This window comes from Zosterops lateralis, assembly GCF_965231275.1.
Source record: "Zosterops lateralis genome assembly, chromosome: 1".
Taxonomy (NCBI): Eukaryota; Metazoa; Chordata; class Aves; order Passeriformes; family Zosteropidae; genus Zosterops; species Zosterops lateralis.
In genome coordinates, this window is record NC_139762.1 from 42,348,121 (window position 1) to 42,364,274 (window position 16,154).

The 16,154-nt window shown below is 40.5% G+C and overlaps 1 protein-coding gene across 5 annotated transcripts in view; it reads left to right on the plus strand.

The window, feature by feature from the left end:
- Positions 1-16,154, plus strand: part of TGFBR2 (transforming growth factor beta receptor 2) — a 60,653-nt gene that overhangs the window by 14,191 nt on the left and 30,308 nt on the right. For 2 of the 5 annotated variants that reach the window (XM_083864765.1, XM_083864762.1), the window contains exons 2-3: positions 13,561-13,732; positions 15,376-15,566. In XM_083864765.1, coding sequence (XP_083720891.1) covers positions 13,561-13,732; positions 15,376-15,566 — 363 coding nt within the window. The other 3 variants (XM_083864761.1, XM_083864763.1, XM_083864764.1) reach the window with 3 other exon arrangements.

The window sequence follows — 16,154 nt, forward strand, 5'->3', positions numbered from 1 at the left end:
AAAATAAAGTTTTCCTGAGGTTGAATATCATTAGAAGTGTGTAGTTTTATGCATATGCCCTTTTCTCAATACTCAGTATATAATTCCCATTAATAGTTGTGGCAGTTAGATGCATCTATCAAGATAGCATATCCTCTGGGTATTGAATTCTATCATTCTGCTTCTTTGCATGTAACTTGACAGAGACAAATATAACCATCCAAGCTACTGAATTTGAGAAGGATGTGTATTTTTCTTCAAATCTATTCAAAGTGATTCTGCTCCTAGGGGATTACATTTGTGTCTAACTTTCCTCTGATTTACTATTTTAGCTGAGCTGATGGATTATGAAAGAGAGTAATTTCTTTTTAATACTGTTTTCCTGAATCTGTCATTCAAAACTTGCGGTGTGGGGACAGAATGGTTCATAAACACCATTTTCCTGAAGGAAAATGGCTTCTCACAGTAAAAAGGAGCTCTGAACAGAGCTTCCGCATAAACATGTTTGCCCATCAGTAGCTGACAGAGGAGCCTCTGTGTGTGTGTTAAGGATGTGGACTTGTTAAATGGGTCTTCTTACTTGGAAACAGTTCTTCAAATAGACTAGGAAGGATGGATTATATTCAGGTCTAGAGAAAGAAATTGCATAGAATTCTCTCTTACCATAATCGGTAGATTGTATTGTAAACTAGTACCGTAATAGCAACCTCTAGTCATGGGATGTGCCCTAACTTAAATTCCAGACCTCTCAAATACTCCTCAAGTTCAGAGGTCTTCAAAAACCTAAATAAAATCAGGTCTTTCATGCTGCTTATATTAGTAAGTTGTGTTTTTATATTAAGCTTAAACCAAAATTCCCAAGTCTAAAGTTGTTACTACAGTTTTTGCATGCACAACATCCTTGTTTTTGTTTTGTTTCCTTGTTTGTTTGTTAATGGCTGGGAGGGACAGATAGTGGCAGTGAATGCACTTTAAAAAATCCCACTAATATCCTCCTTTTTATCTGGAAAAAACAAATATTTATAAATCCCTCTGATTTATGTAGCTGTGTAACGAATGCAAGTTTGAAAGAACAGTTGTCTGGTTAATCCATTTAAATGCTTATTTTGATTGGGCAGCTGTGAGTCTTTGTGTGCATGCAGCTTCTCCTCACACTTACTGGAGTGTTAGAAAATATCGCAGAAATCCTGGTTTGGTTCAGCAGCAGCCAGTGTACACACACACAGTTTTCTGTTGTACAGATAGAGACTTTTGCCATGCAGACCTCATCCCTGTTTAAGATGTCCTTAGGAGCTGTGGCCAAAGCCAGTTTGCTCTGTCAGCTCCAATCCTGGCTGAATAGGTTGCTGAGATCATGCCTGAAGTGTGGGTTCTGCTTGGAGGCACAAAGCACCCCCTGACTCGCGGCTCCAACACGTTCCAGCAGCTGACACAAAAGGTGCACTTGTGAAGGGCCAGTGCAGAGGCTCACTAGGGAGCTGTGCAGGGAAAAAGAGCAAGTAACTTCTGTTCAAATGTCTCTGCCTAGGTGAAATTAAAACAATGAATGGCAGGCCTGTGATTTACATGCTCCAAACCATGCCATTGTACATAAAATCTTTTTGTCTTACTCATGCTATTTCTGCCCCTTGTGCTTCATAATTCTGAAGTATTTCCTACTTGTAAGTGTGATGCTTAAGCTGATACTTGAACAGATGCAGCCCATTCCAATTACTGTGTTATACTTTAAGATTGCTTTTGATTTATTTTTTTTTTAATCCCAAATCCATTATTTGGGTTTGCCTTTTTTTGACTAAAGTTTTGTTCATTCTTGATTCCAGTTTAGAGAAAAGGATTGTAGTCAGAATCAGATCTTTGAAATCAGAGAAATAAGTTGCAGTTCAGCAGAAGTTTCAGAGCAAAAGTTAAAACTTTTGTCTGCGTTTACAGAATGTTTTCCCAGACTATCAGCAGTTTCAGGTAAATATTCATCACAATTTTCCCCTGAAACAAGGCAGAATTGGGGTGACTGGTTTGAATTTTATTTTTTGTGTTCACATTACAGAACTGCAGCAAAATCAAATGTTTCACGTCACAGAGGATACATGTGCTTCACATTGTCTCTGTCCCTTTAATATCCTTTCTCCTGAAAAAACTGTATTCTAAAAACAAGACTATTCTGACTCTTTCAGCATCCTGTGAAGAGGAGGCATCTGACAGGTCTCTGTACTGCTGAAGAAACAGTCACAGAGAGTAGTGCCTGTCTTCTCAGATGTCTCCCATAAATGTTAACCTGAGACACCAAAAGACTTTTTTCTAATACTTCAAAATCAAAAGAACCTCCAATCTACTTTTACAGATTAAATAACTATGAGGCCTGAGGTGCTTCTGCAGATATAACTGGGAAAAAAAATCAATGCTTGGAGCGCTCTCCAAAGCATCATAATCCATGCTGATGAGTCCTAAGCAAATCCCATCTGCCCTTGCAGTGCTGATGCCTGGCAGAAAACACAAACTCCAGAGCCCCTGTTTCCTCTCATGGAAGGGCTGTGACACCTCCTGTCTCAGGGCAAGTAACATTTGAAAGCAGACTGTGGATTGGAGACAGCAGCAGAGGACAGGTCTCCCATGTCCCTGACACGTTGGGCAGCCTGGCCTTTCCCCAGAAGTAGCTGCAGCCATAGATCCACAGAGACTTTTCCCTGCCCTGGGCAGCACTGCTGCAGCTGAAATATGCGGTTTTGCCTTACCCCAGCTGTGGGTTGCCACTCCTCATACCACATTCTTCATTGTGTTTGTGTTGTCAGATAGACAACGTCTAGACTGGAGAGCTCTTCTGGCTCAGGCTGGCCTTGGGAGGGGGCGGGAGGTGTGGTAAGGTGTGGTCAGATTCCTCTGGGAGGGAGGAGAAAGCACGATAAGGGATGTGAACTAATAACAAGCAGGGGGGCATGATTGATGTTTTTTGCAAAATTCTTTGTGCAGATATTCCTCTATGGCCTCGCTAGAGAGAAAGGGGAAAAAGGGGGAAAGGGAAGATCTGTTGTGTTCACAATGCTTTAGAAACAAATTTGTCATTTTTTCTCAAAATGGTCTGAGGATTTCTCCATGAGGCAGACAATTGTTCTCAAAATATGTTATTTCTTTGCATCACAAAGGAACTTTAAGATGTCAGAAGAGATGTGTGTGTGAGTGAGCCTTTGCAGTGGCATCCCCAAATGAGAGATCTGGTGAGGGCTCTGTAAAGCTGTGTGTGGCAGGAGCCTTTCAAAGGGGAAGATGGGCATGGCTGTCTGACTTCTAAACCTGTCAGGAAAGTGTGTGTCAGTAGTTTTTTGGACATACTAGTAAAGCAAATAAAAATGAGAATTAAAGTCATAAAATGGCAAATACAGGAGTGATACTTTTTCTGATTCACCAAGCAACCTGGCTGCATCAAAGGGAACCTGTGGGAGTCAGACCTAACTTTGAATTTCCTGTTTTGTGTGATTTGTCACAGCCTTTGTCTGTGCTTCATTTTCACTACTTTAAAAAGCAAGCAAAAGTCTTCCCCCAAAGTAACATATTCTCATAACCTTTCTTGGAGGTAGGTTTCTGAGACCAGAGAGGGTTTAATGTGTCTGCCAGTCTCCTGAGTGAATAAACAGTATTAATAAACAGCTGCACACCTCTATTAACTCTTGGCAAGCCATGGCAACTTGTAGTTATTATTTACACAGTTTCCTCTATGTTTTAGTTATCTTAGTGTGCTCTTTTGAATACAGTAGAGGATATACATTTGACAAGAGTTTAGCTGTAGCAAGGGTTAACTAGTGAGAGTTAACTGTAACTTCAGCAGAAAGATTTGGCTCTTTGCCACCTGAGTTCCTGTATGTTGCCAGTGTAGAGAACAGTCTTTAAATAATTTCTATTTTGCATTTGGAAGAGATTATTTTCTGCTGTCTATCCAGCCTTCCTTATTGGAATATTCCTTATTTTCCTGCTGAAAATGCTGCAGGTAGATAATCAAGTAACACAAAAGCTTTTTTACACATGGAATTCAGACCTCTTGAGCTTATAGCTGATTTTAAAGTAATAGAATAAGCCACAACAACTTTATGTGTGGTAAGTCTCAATTTTGAGTCTGAATAGACTTGTTCCTAATACAACCTGTACTGAGATAACTTAACAGGATCCAGATTTAACAGGATTTGATGATCCACATGAAGATTTTAAAACCTCCACCCCTTTAATTAAGTGCACTCATGTGATGGTGTGTGTATGCCAGGCCAGCACTTAGTTACTTGTAGCCATCCAGAAAGTTAGGCAGGATGAGGCCTTACACTAAATAAGAGTAAAGTCCAGTAGGAGTGTCATTTGTGAGTGTTTGGCCAAGCAAGTATGTTACTATTTTTGATTTCCATGTGTCTTTGGTGGTGCAGTGGTCTGTGGGAGTTGAGGCCAGGGCTCCATCAGCACAGTGTGCTCTGCTTTCACAGTGAAGAGCCAGTACAACAGTTGTCATTGTAAGGGAAAAGTAGGAGCTGTACCGATGTGCCCACCAACTCTGTCCACCACAAGTACCACAGCTGCAAATCCCCAAGGGAAGAATGGCAGGGTTTGGCAATACAGCACAGTAGGAAGCTCCTAAAACTTTTGGAACGTCTCTTTGCCTGTACCATGGATCCTGATGTGTTCTACTGCCCAGAAGTTTAGCAGAAGATGCAGTCCCTTGTCCTGAAACATAGACTTCAAAACGTCTCTGTTTTCATCCCACCTGTAGCCTGTCCAATGAAGATGCACCTAAAAAAGCAGACAAGATTTCCTTTGCATTAAGCAGATATCCCAAGACAGGCAATTAGTACTGCTTGTAAGTAAGAAAGTAGTGCCTCCCAATACACAGCACTGTTACCTTAAGAGTATGATCAATTTCTTTTATGATCTCATGGGCTTTTTGTGACATTGAGCACATTCAGTAGCCTTGCAGATGAACTGAAGTGCCAGGATGTGTCTCTATGGAATAATTCATGGCTAATAGAAATAGCTTAGCTGTAACATTTTTAGCAAGTAAGTTCTGTTCCACCAACACTGGGTGGACTTCTGAATTTCCCTGTTGGAAACTGGGAGTTTAATAAATGGACCCTTGAAAACAGGGCAAATGGTTCTTTAAGATGGATGTTCCTCATTACTTCTGTTGTAAGAAACATAAGGGGAAGAAATATAAATTAAGCTTTTGGAGGGAATATGTGCCTCCATCAGGACAGATGATTCACCTTCCCCATTGCTATTATGAAGTATTAAGAGCTCTATCATATTTTGAAGCAGGCAGGCAGTGGTGTGACTGCTGAGGGAACAGGAGTGGGGAGAAGGAGGTTACTATAAACAGGATTTCTTATCTGGCTGAAGAGATGCAATGGGTTCAGAAACTCCATTCAAGCTACAGAGGAGGTACAATTACATGGGTTTGTACTGGCAAGGTTCTGTAGCAGAGAGCAGAGGCATATTTGTGTTTTTCTGAGTCAGAATTGTTCCTAATTATGTATGTTCAAAATGTTAGGGGGTCTTCCACAGAGACTCATCTGTCATGAAAAAATATCACAGAAATAGCTGTATTATGCTTGAATGACTGCTGTCTATTTTCAGACCCTATAAGTTGGAAAAATAATATTTGGACAAAGCTGAAGTGTTTATACTCTTTCAGCTCTGTTTCAAGTGAAGTAATGGCAGCTTTCACTAAGCAGAAGAGAATACAAAAGGAGGTTTAGATGCAGGATATGCTTCTTAGTGCACAGGTCAGAGTTACTTTTGCAAATGTCAGTTCTGAAACATGAATCATGCTTATTCCAACAAAGCAGGAAAGCTGGTTTTGCTAATCTTGAGAACCAGATGAGCATTGCTGTGTTCAATGTCCGGTGTATATCTGAAGTCCCAGGAGGGGTTAACCACCAGAGACAACTTCCAGTAAATTTCAAACTCAATGCATTATGCAGAAAAAACCTAGACCCTGTAGTCATAATGGAATAAATTGAATTTGGTGTTATATCACGTATGGCTCTCCAGTGCTGTGTGCTGTTTACCAGCTTTGTTAGGGACGCTGTGGGTTAAAGTCAGGAGAAGATGAGATGTCCATTTAAGTGCCCTATGAGAAGCCATCGTTTAGATTTTTTTCAGCCTCTTTGCTTGGAGACAGTATTATTTTGTTCTGCCAGCCATGGAGTGCTAAATAGTGCACAGAAAATGTGCTGCAAGTTAAAGATCTGCAGGTAAAAATCCTCATTATTTGAGGCATCACAATAATGTTTTCAGAATGCTTTCACACTTGTATTGTAAGTGCTGAGCTGGAGTCTGCTCTCACCTGCACTGCTGTCAGTCAGGAGTCACAACAGCGAGCTCTGTTCTCAGGCATGTTTGAGGCACTGCTGTGCCCTGTACCAGAGAAGAGCCTAGCCCATGATTAAAACTGCTAATGATCACTCATTTTGGAAATTGTGGGTAAAAATAGAGGTATTTGAATGCTTTAAATACAAAAATTCTTTTCATCTTCAGGATCTCCAGCTTAGTGTACTGTTTCCTCTTATTTTCTCTGGCTGTGTCCCTTCCCCCAGCTCCTGCCAGATTTGATTCCATGTCTGTGTCAATGCCTGCAGCAATCCCTAAAGCAAAGTTTTGCCAGTTCCACTTGCTGTTAAAAGCCATTCACTTCTACCGCAGAGGCGAGTTAAATGAAGTTTCCTAACTCCTGCTCCTTTTCCTTTTGTTTCTCCCTCTGCATGTACTTTCCCCTATACCTGTTGCTGGTAGGTGAGAAAAGGTGGTTTCCCAAAATCAGTGCAGTTCATCAGTGGCTTTCTGGTTTTCCTTTCTTCTGCTTTGGCCTTCCTTTAGCTAGGGATGGCCAAACTACTCCTGGCTAGGTCTAGCTGGTAAACATGGCTTACCTAGCCTGCTCTCTTCTTTCCTAGCAGACTTCTCAGTCATGGCTGAAGAGCAGGTCACACAAACCTGAAAAAAGCCTATGGGCCCCACCAAATCATTCTTTGGTGTGATAGGTATGACTTACATGTTTTTCATACAACAGGCAAAAGCCTTTACATGACCGGGGGAAGCCATGACATGCATCTCCTCCACCTAGTTCACAGAGTACTGTGTAGAAACAGGAAGTTATTTTTGCTTTTATCCATTGCTGAGCCCCTGAAATTTGCAAAAGTGCAATCAGTACACTTAAAAGCACAACTTTTAAGTACTGGCTGAAGCAGCTGTTGTGCTCTGTGGTAGTCAGTGATCTGTGACTATGTATGAAAAAGATTGAGGCTGAGAGATTCTGCAAAACAATCCATAGGAATGTGGTTTCCTGGAGTCCTGCCACAGGGATAGTTAAACATTCATGGAACCTGTTTTCCTCTGACATATTTTAGTTGTACATAAAAGATAGCGCGTGTTTGGCTTTACAGAGGCTGTTGCGGCACTCTTGATAATCACTGTTGTTAATCTTAATAGAAACAGTCACAAAATCATAAAAGTCCTGTACCCATTGTAATCATGCTGGGTTAACTCATAGTTGAGATAAAGGACTGCACCCAAAGCCGTGTCCAAGATGGTGTGAACATTGTGAGCTCATACTCACACAGGGAGAATAAGAGTATTCACCAGAGTGACACTCCAGCTCAGATGACATTAAGCTTAGAAATGGCAGCTGTAACTGAAAAACTGAAAATACATATTTCACAGGGTTACCCTGAAGGTGTTATGATGGGAGTTATTAGGTGATCTGCAGTGTTGCCAGCTCCTGTGATTTTATGATGGGTAATACAATACAGCTATTTTTCTTGAAGATCCACCTCCTGGATGCCAATGATATATTTTCATTTTATCTTCTCTTTTTTTTAGTTAGATGGCAATTCCAACCCTCCTGCTCATGGCCAAAGCTTCAAAACATGTCTCAAAAAGCACTCTTAAGAGTACAGCCAGCAATGGCAAGTAAGGGAGAACCCAGCAGTTGTTTTTTTCGTTGCTTGGGGTTGGGCTTTTTTTGTTTGGTTTTTTTGATTTTTTGTTGTTGTTGTTGTTGTTGATGATGAGGTGTTTTTTTGGTTTTGTTTTGGGAATTTTTTTTTGTTTTGGTTTTTTTGTGTGTGTTTTTTTTTGTTATGTTTCTTCCCTTCCTTCATTTCCATGATCTGTCTGGATAGTCTTGTGATTTTGTAACTCATGATTTTTTTATCTTTAGGATTGATTATGTTTCCGTCTTCACTTCCTTGTATTATCACACTAGATGTAATCAGTATAATTAAGAATTGCCATCAGGATATACATCCAGGTCTTGAAAGAAAAGCTCAGATCATACATTTTCCTTGACTTTCTCACTCCTGCAATTAATTTATCAGCATGTGTAAGGCAAATTTAATGAAGCTGGCAGTGTCTCCATAACAGGCAAAGTTCCACTAGGACTGTAGAACGTGTACTGGGGATAGTAGTCAAAACAGAAGTCATGCTGTGTCTCATACAGTTCCTGGCCAAACTTGATGCCTTTCTGTTGGATGAGGAGGTAATGCAGTTTGGATGCTCTTCACAGCTGCTACTGTGCTTTCCAAACACAAATATGTGATGTCATGGAGCTGTGCTCTTTGGGAGAACAAGGATAATCTCCTTCAAGGCTCTCTAACAAAGCCATTGTCCTCCTGGCAGATTTCTGTGATGTAGTGGAGTGACATCTTAAAATCTCTCCCGTCAGGTGGAATTATCTCACAGCAGCTGACTAGTTGAGTTCCCATCCCAACATCTATCTCAGCATTTTTTTGGAGGGAAGATGGGATCTGCCTGCTATTTTATAAGTATACGTGTGCCAGAGACACTGGTGAGAGAATGGAAGTGCTGTGACAGGATTTTACAAGATAGGAGTAAAAGAAATTGGCTGCTGTTTCTGAAATGCATCCTAAGACATAAAAAGTTTTCCAGTGTAGATATTTCCAAAAAGACAGCATGTTGGTTTGGGCTTTATTTAGTATTGTTAGCTTGTGAGAACCATGTAATGATATTAAAAATGAGAGAAAAGTAAACTACAATGTTAGGTGTCAATAGAAGTTACATATCTACAGACAACAGATGCAAACAACTTCAAGCTAAGTCAAAAGGCTTTGGGTGAGGTGTCCTGTTTATAATGTCCCAAGAAATCATAAATAAAGATGTGAACCACAGAAGAGAAGTGATGTTCTGCAAGTCTGGCTCCACCAGAATCCATGTAGTGGACATTTCTAATGTGACTGCTCTGGTGTCTCTTCCATAATGTCCAGCCCATGTGTTGATTTGCATGTTCCATGCATTTTAACCACGGTAGCCAATCTCTGCTAACTGGTTGGCTGAAAGTTTCATAGCCAAGAAACCACAATCTTTTATTGGACAAAGATACAAGAAAAGCTAGACTTAGGCTTCCTGTAGAAGTTAAAATAAGAAACCTAACATTAGACAGTGGATGGCAAATTCAAATTTTAGGAGACAAGCACACATTTTAAGATGGCTTAATTCACCTGTGCAAATCTATGATTTCTCTGTTGACTTTTTCATTATATCCACTTTTTTTTTTTAATGCAAAATCAAACGTTGCTTCTGTTTACGGTGTTCAAGTGACTTTAGTTGTCTTAACAGGAGAAAATCTTGAGGAGTTGGCTCATGTGGTATGAAGTGGGCAGCAGGATAGTCAAATATTTTTAGAGATGGGCATTCAAGTGACTACAAGAAGAGGAGCAGTCTGCTGGTCCTTAACCACTCCTTACTTATGAGTCCCTCAGGGGAGGTATTCATGAGTGAATACACTTTCCTAGGGAAGAATCCTACTACCAATTTGTCATTCTCCAGACAGGACTTTGTTGATTAAAGATAGGTGTGAGTTCATGTGACTTGGAAGAAGACCCATCTTTTCAGGATTTCTAAGTCCTCAGAGTCTAGTAGCAGGCTGTGATCAAAGAATGATGTCAAAGTTCCTATCTAACTCCAGATTTCCTCTCAGGCCATCTGCAGGATGTGGGTTTCAGCATCAGATAGAAAAAGTCAAACTTGGCTTTAGTTTGGAACTAGATGGGTTATCACAGTGGATAAGGTCAAGGAGTAATAACAAACAACACACCAACACCTGCTAGAGCATTATGACAGTCTTAGGGAAAGTAAACTGCAGTCTCACTTATAACCAAATGTTGAAGTATGGAATAAAATTTGTTCACCTGGGCAGTTTAGACAGTTCTTTGAACTGCCAGAGGCATGAATAAAGAGTCACTGATCTGTCAGCCTCGGTTAGAAGAATTTTGGAGAGAAAATAAAGGTGTAGTCAGTTCTGGAAGTCCCAAAACCCCATTAGCTTTTGACAGTAATTAAACGTGATGAGAAATTACCTGGTCCTAGCTGCCCAAGCTTTTACTATTGTTGCTACTGATTAAGCTAATGCCTACCTTAGAAGGCTTGTGACCTTACAGGGGATTGCTGCTTTCCAGTTGGGGTTTGTTTTTTGGTGGGTTTTTTTGTGGGGTTTTTTGTTTGTGTGTTTGTTTGTTTGTTCTTTTAATCAAGTAGTTTGATTTGGATATCCCTCCTTGGAAGAGGACCAAACATATTTATTTTCATCCATTTGTTCCAGTGGGTGAGCCTTGGCAGAACCTGGCACAGCCAGGGATGGCATAAGAACCAAACCCTTTCTCTCAACAAATATAATGTGCTTGAAACACTTAGTACCTAAGGGACCACCTTTATGTGGCTCTTGGCTCCAGTGCTGTGGGCACTGGAGGGAACTGAGTCATGTTTATGGCAGAGGCATCCATCGTGCCACTGCTGCCATGTGAGCTCAGAGCTGAAAGCAGCATAGATGCAGCTAAAGTCTTTGCAGTTTGAGCAGCAGATGGCTTTCCCCTGTGCTCAGTTGTGAGATGCTTGGCACCCTGCTGCAGGCTTTCTGTGTACATTTGGGTGAGTCACTTCACCTCTCCCTCAGTATTTGTCTCTATTTTCATTCCAGGCTTTTAGAACTGTGGATTTTTTTTCTGGGTAGAGGGACAGTCCCTCACTGTCAGGTTGTTTTGATCATTACTGCAACCTAGATAAGTTGTGACAGGTATTAGTTTCTCTTTAGCATGTGGAAGTAAGAGGCACACTTCAGAAGAGATGTACAATTTGCTATAATGAGGATTATGTTAACATGTGTTTCATAGAATACTACATTCAAGACCTTCTCAGCTCCTACCACACCTGCTTCATTGAGGCTTTGTTCCTCTACATGGCTCTTGCAACACACAATTAAGAACAAGCAATGTTTACCTGGGGCTTAAAATTCTGCCAGCCAGTAACATACTGCCAGCATTCTCCATGCGTGTGAGGGCTCCCAGGGTTACAAATGGGGTGATACACTTCCCTTGGAAGAGAAAAGTAGCAATGTTTGTTTTAACAAAGTTTGATAGTAAACCTGACAGTGCTATAACAAGCTTTGGTGGCAACCTGCACTTGGTTATTTACTGCATAGAGAACAAGGTGGGACTAAACTGTCAGAGACACCCTCATGTTGAGTCATGAGGTTCAGAAAGGACCCCCTTGCATTCTAAACCCCTTTCTCAGGGGTTTTGCAGGTGTGGCTGGATCCAGACCTAGTTTCATGCTAGGAACTGAGGTCTAAAGGGTTTTTTGTGCACAAGCAGTCCTTCATCTCATTTAGCTAATATTTCAAAGTTTCAGCGTGCTTATTACCCTTTCACTTACTGTGTATTTGATGCCATAAGGATTCTCTCAACCTCAAGGAGCAACCTCAAGAGGCATCTCTGTTCGAGGGGAGATCCTGGCATGCAGCCCACTGCTCTGCAGGAGAGCTCAGCAGACCCTGGGCTGTTCCCTATTTATGGAGTAACATGATTGACTTATAGTAGTATTTGCATGCCAGCTGTGTTTTGGTTGGCGCATGCTCAACCAGCCCTCAGCTGTTGAGTAAGTTTTATGGCCCTCAGCTATTGTGTTGTTATCTGTCTTCCCAGAGTCCAGCTTTAAGCCAGGTGCAGCCCTCCCAACCACCCCTGTTAGCTCTTGCTTAAGCCAAAAGCAGGGGGGAGCACGCTGCCACAGCCAGTGAGCTCATCCTAACCATCCCCTCTGTGTAGTATCTTCTTCTGTACCACAAAACCATTGAAAGTTTTGTCATTGATTATAGCAGCTGTTAGATCAGAAACCTTAGGTCAGTACCAGAGCATGCTAGTGATGAGAAAGGTGTGTGATTTGGATGAAAAGACTTTTCTCTCAGTCCCCCACAATGGTTCAGAAATCCATTGAAAATGTTAGCAAGAGGCCCTTTTAGTTCCTCCTGTAAAAATCATGTATATTTATTTCCTGTAATAAAATAGTCTAATGTAGTAAAGAGTAAAGTTCTAGGAGGAAAAAATTGATTTCTCAGCTAATTGAGTAGAGAGGGGGAAATTATAAATCCCTGGTTGCCTATTACAGGTTGACTAGCAACATTTGGCCACAGAAAGCAATATGAACACAGTTTTAACACGCAGGTGGCTACAAGAGAAAGGCTGTGCTGCATGTAAGCCCAGTATCTCCTCAGAGTGGTTCACCCTACTTTTCCAGTTACATTGCAAAGTGAGTCAGACTGAAACCGTTGTTGATTGTCTGCTCCACTTCAGATAGTTGCATGTTCGTTTTAGCTTTAGAAGGATATTTGTGTCAGCGTTTTCTGTTCCTTGTAGTTACACTGTCTTTTCAAAATAGTTTTTGAGCTAAAAGTACGTTTCCTGAAGTTCAAACACTGGCACAAAAATTCTCTCCTTCCTTACTGCTGCCACACTGAAGCAGATGATGAGTACTATGACTCGGAACCAGTAAGGATTTAATGATTCAGTTTCAGGATGCAGAAAAGTAGCTGTTGGGTCAAAGCAGAGATCTACAAGACAAGCTGCCACTGCAAGTTAGAGTTCAAGTCTCCTGCAGTTAGCCCAGTTAGACTCCTGCAGTAGATCATATGAGCTGCACAGATGCCCCATTGCATTTCTAGCTTAAGTTTCACCCACAACCTCTGGCAGATCATTTACCTTAAGCTCAAAGTCTGTTCCAGCTCAGTGGTTTCTGTGTGTAAACAGTAATCAGCTTAGGGATGACACCTAGGTTATGCCTTAGGTTTGTAAAGACAAAATTGCAAAATTCATCCTGATCCATGTTATAATGATGTCACACAGCTCATGTGCATTCTCACTATGGAACCCGCAGTTACTGTGGCACACAGACCACAACACAGTGTTGTACATAGGGGACAGATACACTGCCTGTGAGTAATGCAAATGGGTGAGTGCATAGGAGCTATTTCAGTGCAAACTGGTCTTGGGAAATGCATGATTCTGCAAATTATAAAGCAACTTTTGCTCCGTCTGAAGTCAATAAAGGTTCATTTAATTTTTCAAATTCACTTGGATTAACCTGGTCTTGACATCATGGCACTTTCCTTGTTGTGAAGAAAATTGGTAGCAGTGAAAGATCAAAGATTTTCTAATTTAAGGTAGGAGGAAATGTTTGCTGCTGATGAAAACCTTATCTTCATAATAAGCAAAAATGCAATCTGATCGTCTACTATTACTGAGTTTCCTTTTTTTTTTTTTTCTTAAGCTGAATTTACATCACCTGTAGACAGAAATAAGGAAAGTGGACTGAAAATGTCAAACCTATGCAAATTTTGTGATATTAAAGTAACAACCTGCTCAAACCAACATCAGTGCAAGAGCAACTGCAACATCACTTCCATCTGTGAGAAGAGTAGTGAAGTCTGTGTTGCTATATGGTAAGTTATTTCTTCATGCAAGTGGGGACAGGAGCACACCCTCATTCATCATTGCTCAGTACTTTCCTCGATTGCTCTGATATTCAGAATGTCCCTGCTACCTCACCAGGCTTTGCTCTCCCGCTTCCAACTCATATCTCTGCACAGCATACCGAGAGTTGCTTGAGGTTAACAATTCTGATATGAAATGTTCTGGGGACTTTTCTTCTAAAACAGTTCTGTTCCCAGTTAAGCTGTTATTGGAAAAGAGGCGTGTTTTTGTGCAAGCCATTAAGCTGTATCCACCCACAGCACTCAAGAGTAGAAACAGATTTGAGGCTCAAGAGAGGATTGAAGTGACAGTTGCTGAGCAAAGACAATTCTCTCTCAGGTTTCAAGGCAACTAGATTATGTAGATTTATCACAAGAGGCTTATTGCCATGTATAGGTAGAAATACTTTGTCTTAATGAGAAAAAACTTCTGTGTAGGTAGAGACTTTGATGTAGGCATGATACTTTTTATATAGCCTATGTCTAAGTTTGAAGAAATCAAGAGTTTATAAAAATGAGCCGTAATACTTTTTTTAGGATTTATTGACTTTAAGCTTGTGTTCCAGTCTAAAAACTGAGGTGTCCCTTGCCCTTCCATAAATGGGAATCCAGTCCTACCAAAGAAAACCAAAAATGCTCTTAATGAGTTAATAACTGGACTAAAGGAACGGAACTGAGTGTTTGCAGCATTGCTGTTGATTTAGTAAAATAATTAGAACCACTTACAGAGGGGCATAACTAATTCATGTGCTGACGGATTAGTTGTGTCCATTGACTTGAAATGTTCAGCATAATTGGAAGTAGGCATTTCAGTTCAGAATCAGTCCAGGGTGCTTTTCCATATTTGTTCTGTGCTTCTTCAGTAAGTCATCGGTGTCTATTTTTGCCATAAAAAGGAGTTGTTGTACAATTTAAGATACAGTTTGGATTTTTTATGACCATTTATCCAAAAGGCAAGTAAGTTGAGAACTGTAAAGTGCTTTTTGCCTTTGAGTCTTTTGTCTATGAAATTAAATCTGTGGACTAGGTCTAGATTATCAGCTGTAAATATTTTCCTAACTGTGAGGCAACTCTAACATGCATCAGTTTTTATGATTGCTATTTTGGTGGGGTTTTTTTGATTGGTTTGGGGTTTTTTAATATATATAACTCCTTCAGTGCACAAACTGTGGTGATTGTATGCTTCAAAAGCGAAATGAAAATACCAACTCACTAGAAATTCCTCAGATTTTGGGGAAATAATTTCGTTTTTATCATAATTTCCCACAGATTTTTACTGTCTGCTCAGTGACCACAAAAACCAAAAGTATGTTCTGAAGTTCGCAGCAGTTCATTGAGCATTAGCTTGAATAATTCTAAGTGAGATTTTCAGAGACACTCTTGTGAGCTTAGTGGTAATATGATACGGGAATAGCTGTGCCATTGTACAAATGTGAGGAGCCCAGATGGTGCCAAATTTACCCCATTCAGGAAAGACAGAGAAAAACATACAATGCTCTTTAAATGCCACTTATATTCTCAAAAGAGGCAAATATTGGGCAGGCGCAGTCCTGTCTGCTCCCTTTATAAAATATTCCTTTTTTTGATTTCAATTTTCTCCTTTTCATTTTTAGGAGACAGAATGATGAAAATGTGACATTAGAAACAATATGCCACGACCCCCAGGAAACACTGTATGGTCACTTTTTGGATGACTATAAATCAGAGCAGTGCTTGATGAGGGAAAAGAAGGACGATGGGGGATTGATGTTCATGTGTTCCTGCACAGGTGAAGAATGCAATGATGTGCTCATTTTTACATCAGGTAGGTTTAATAATTTGCCTTGCATTCCTACATTCCTTGCAAGTAATATTAACTGTGTTAATATTGACAGTGTTATACTGATGTCCTTTGGAATTGCATTTTGTTGGGGAGAACTTCTAATGGCAGGTGCTATTTTGGTCTTTTTTAAATCTTGTAAAATCACAACCTTTATTTTTTGTGTTCTGAGGATACTTCTTCCTGCCAGGCTGTCCTCATTTTGAAGTAAGTCTGATACTCAGCTGAAGACATTGCACTTAAAAGCTGATGGAAGATTAAAGCGAGATGCTTACAGTTTTTCTATTGACACACCAAAATGCAACACATGCTAATTACAGTATAAAATCTAAACTAAAGGCAAACGCTGTTTTTATGGTCCTACCTCTTCTAAGAGGCTGTATTGCCGTAGTGTGTTATTTGCATATAGAGATATGCCCAGTAACAAATAGGATGTGAATTTTCAGACAGCTCCTCTGGTGTAACTGACCATCTGCACCTCTCCTGTGGTGAGTGCGAAGAAGCTAGGTTCCTTCTCTGGGGAATATGTTCCCTCACACCTACTACGGTACAAGGGAGTATACCTGAGTTCAG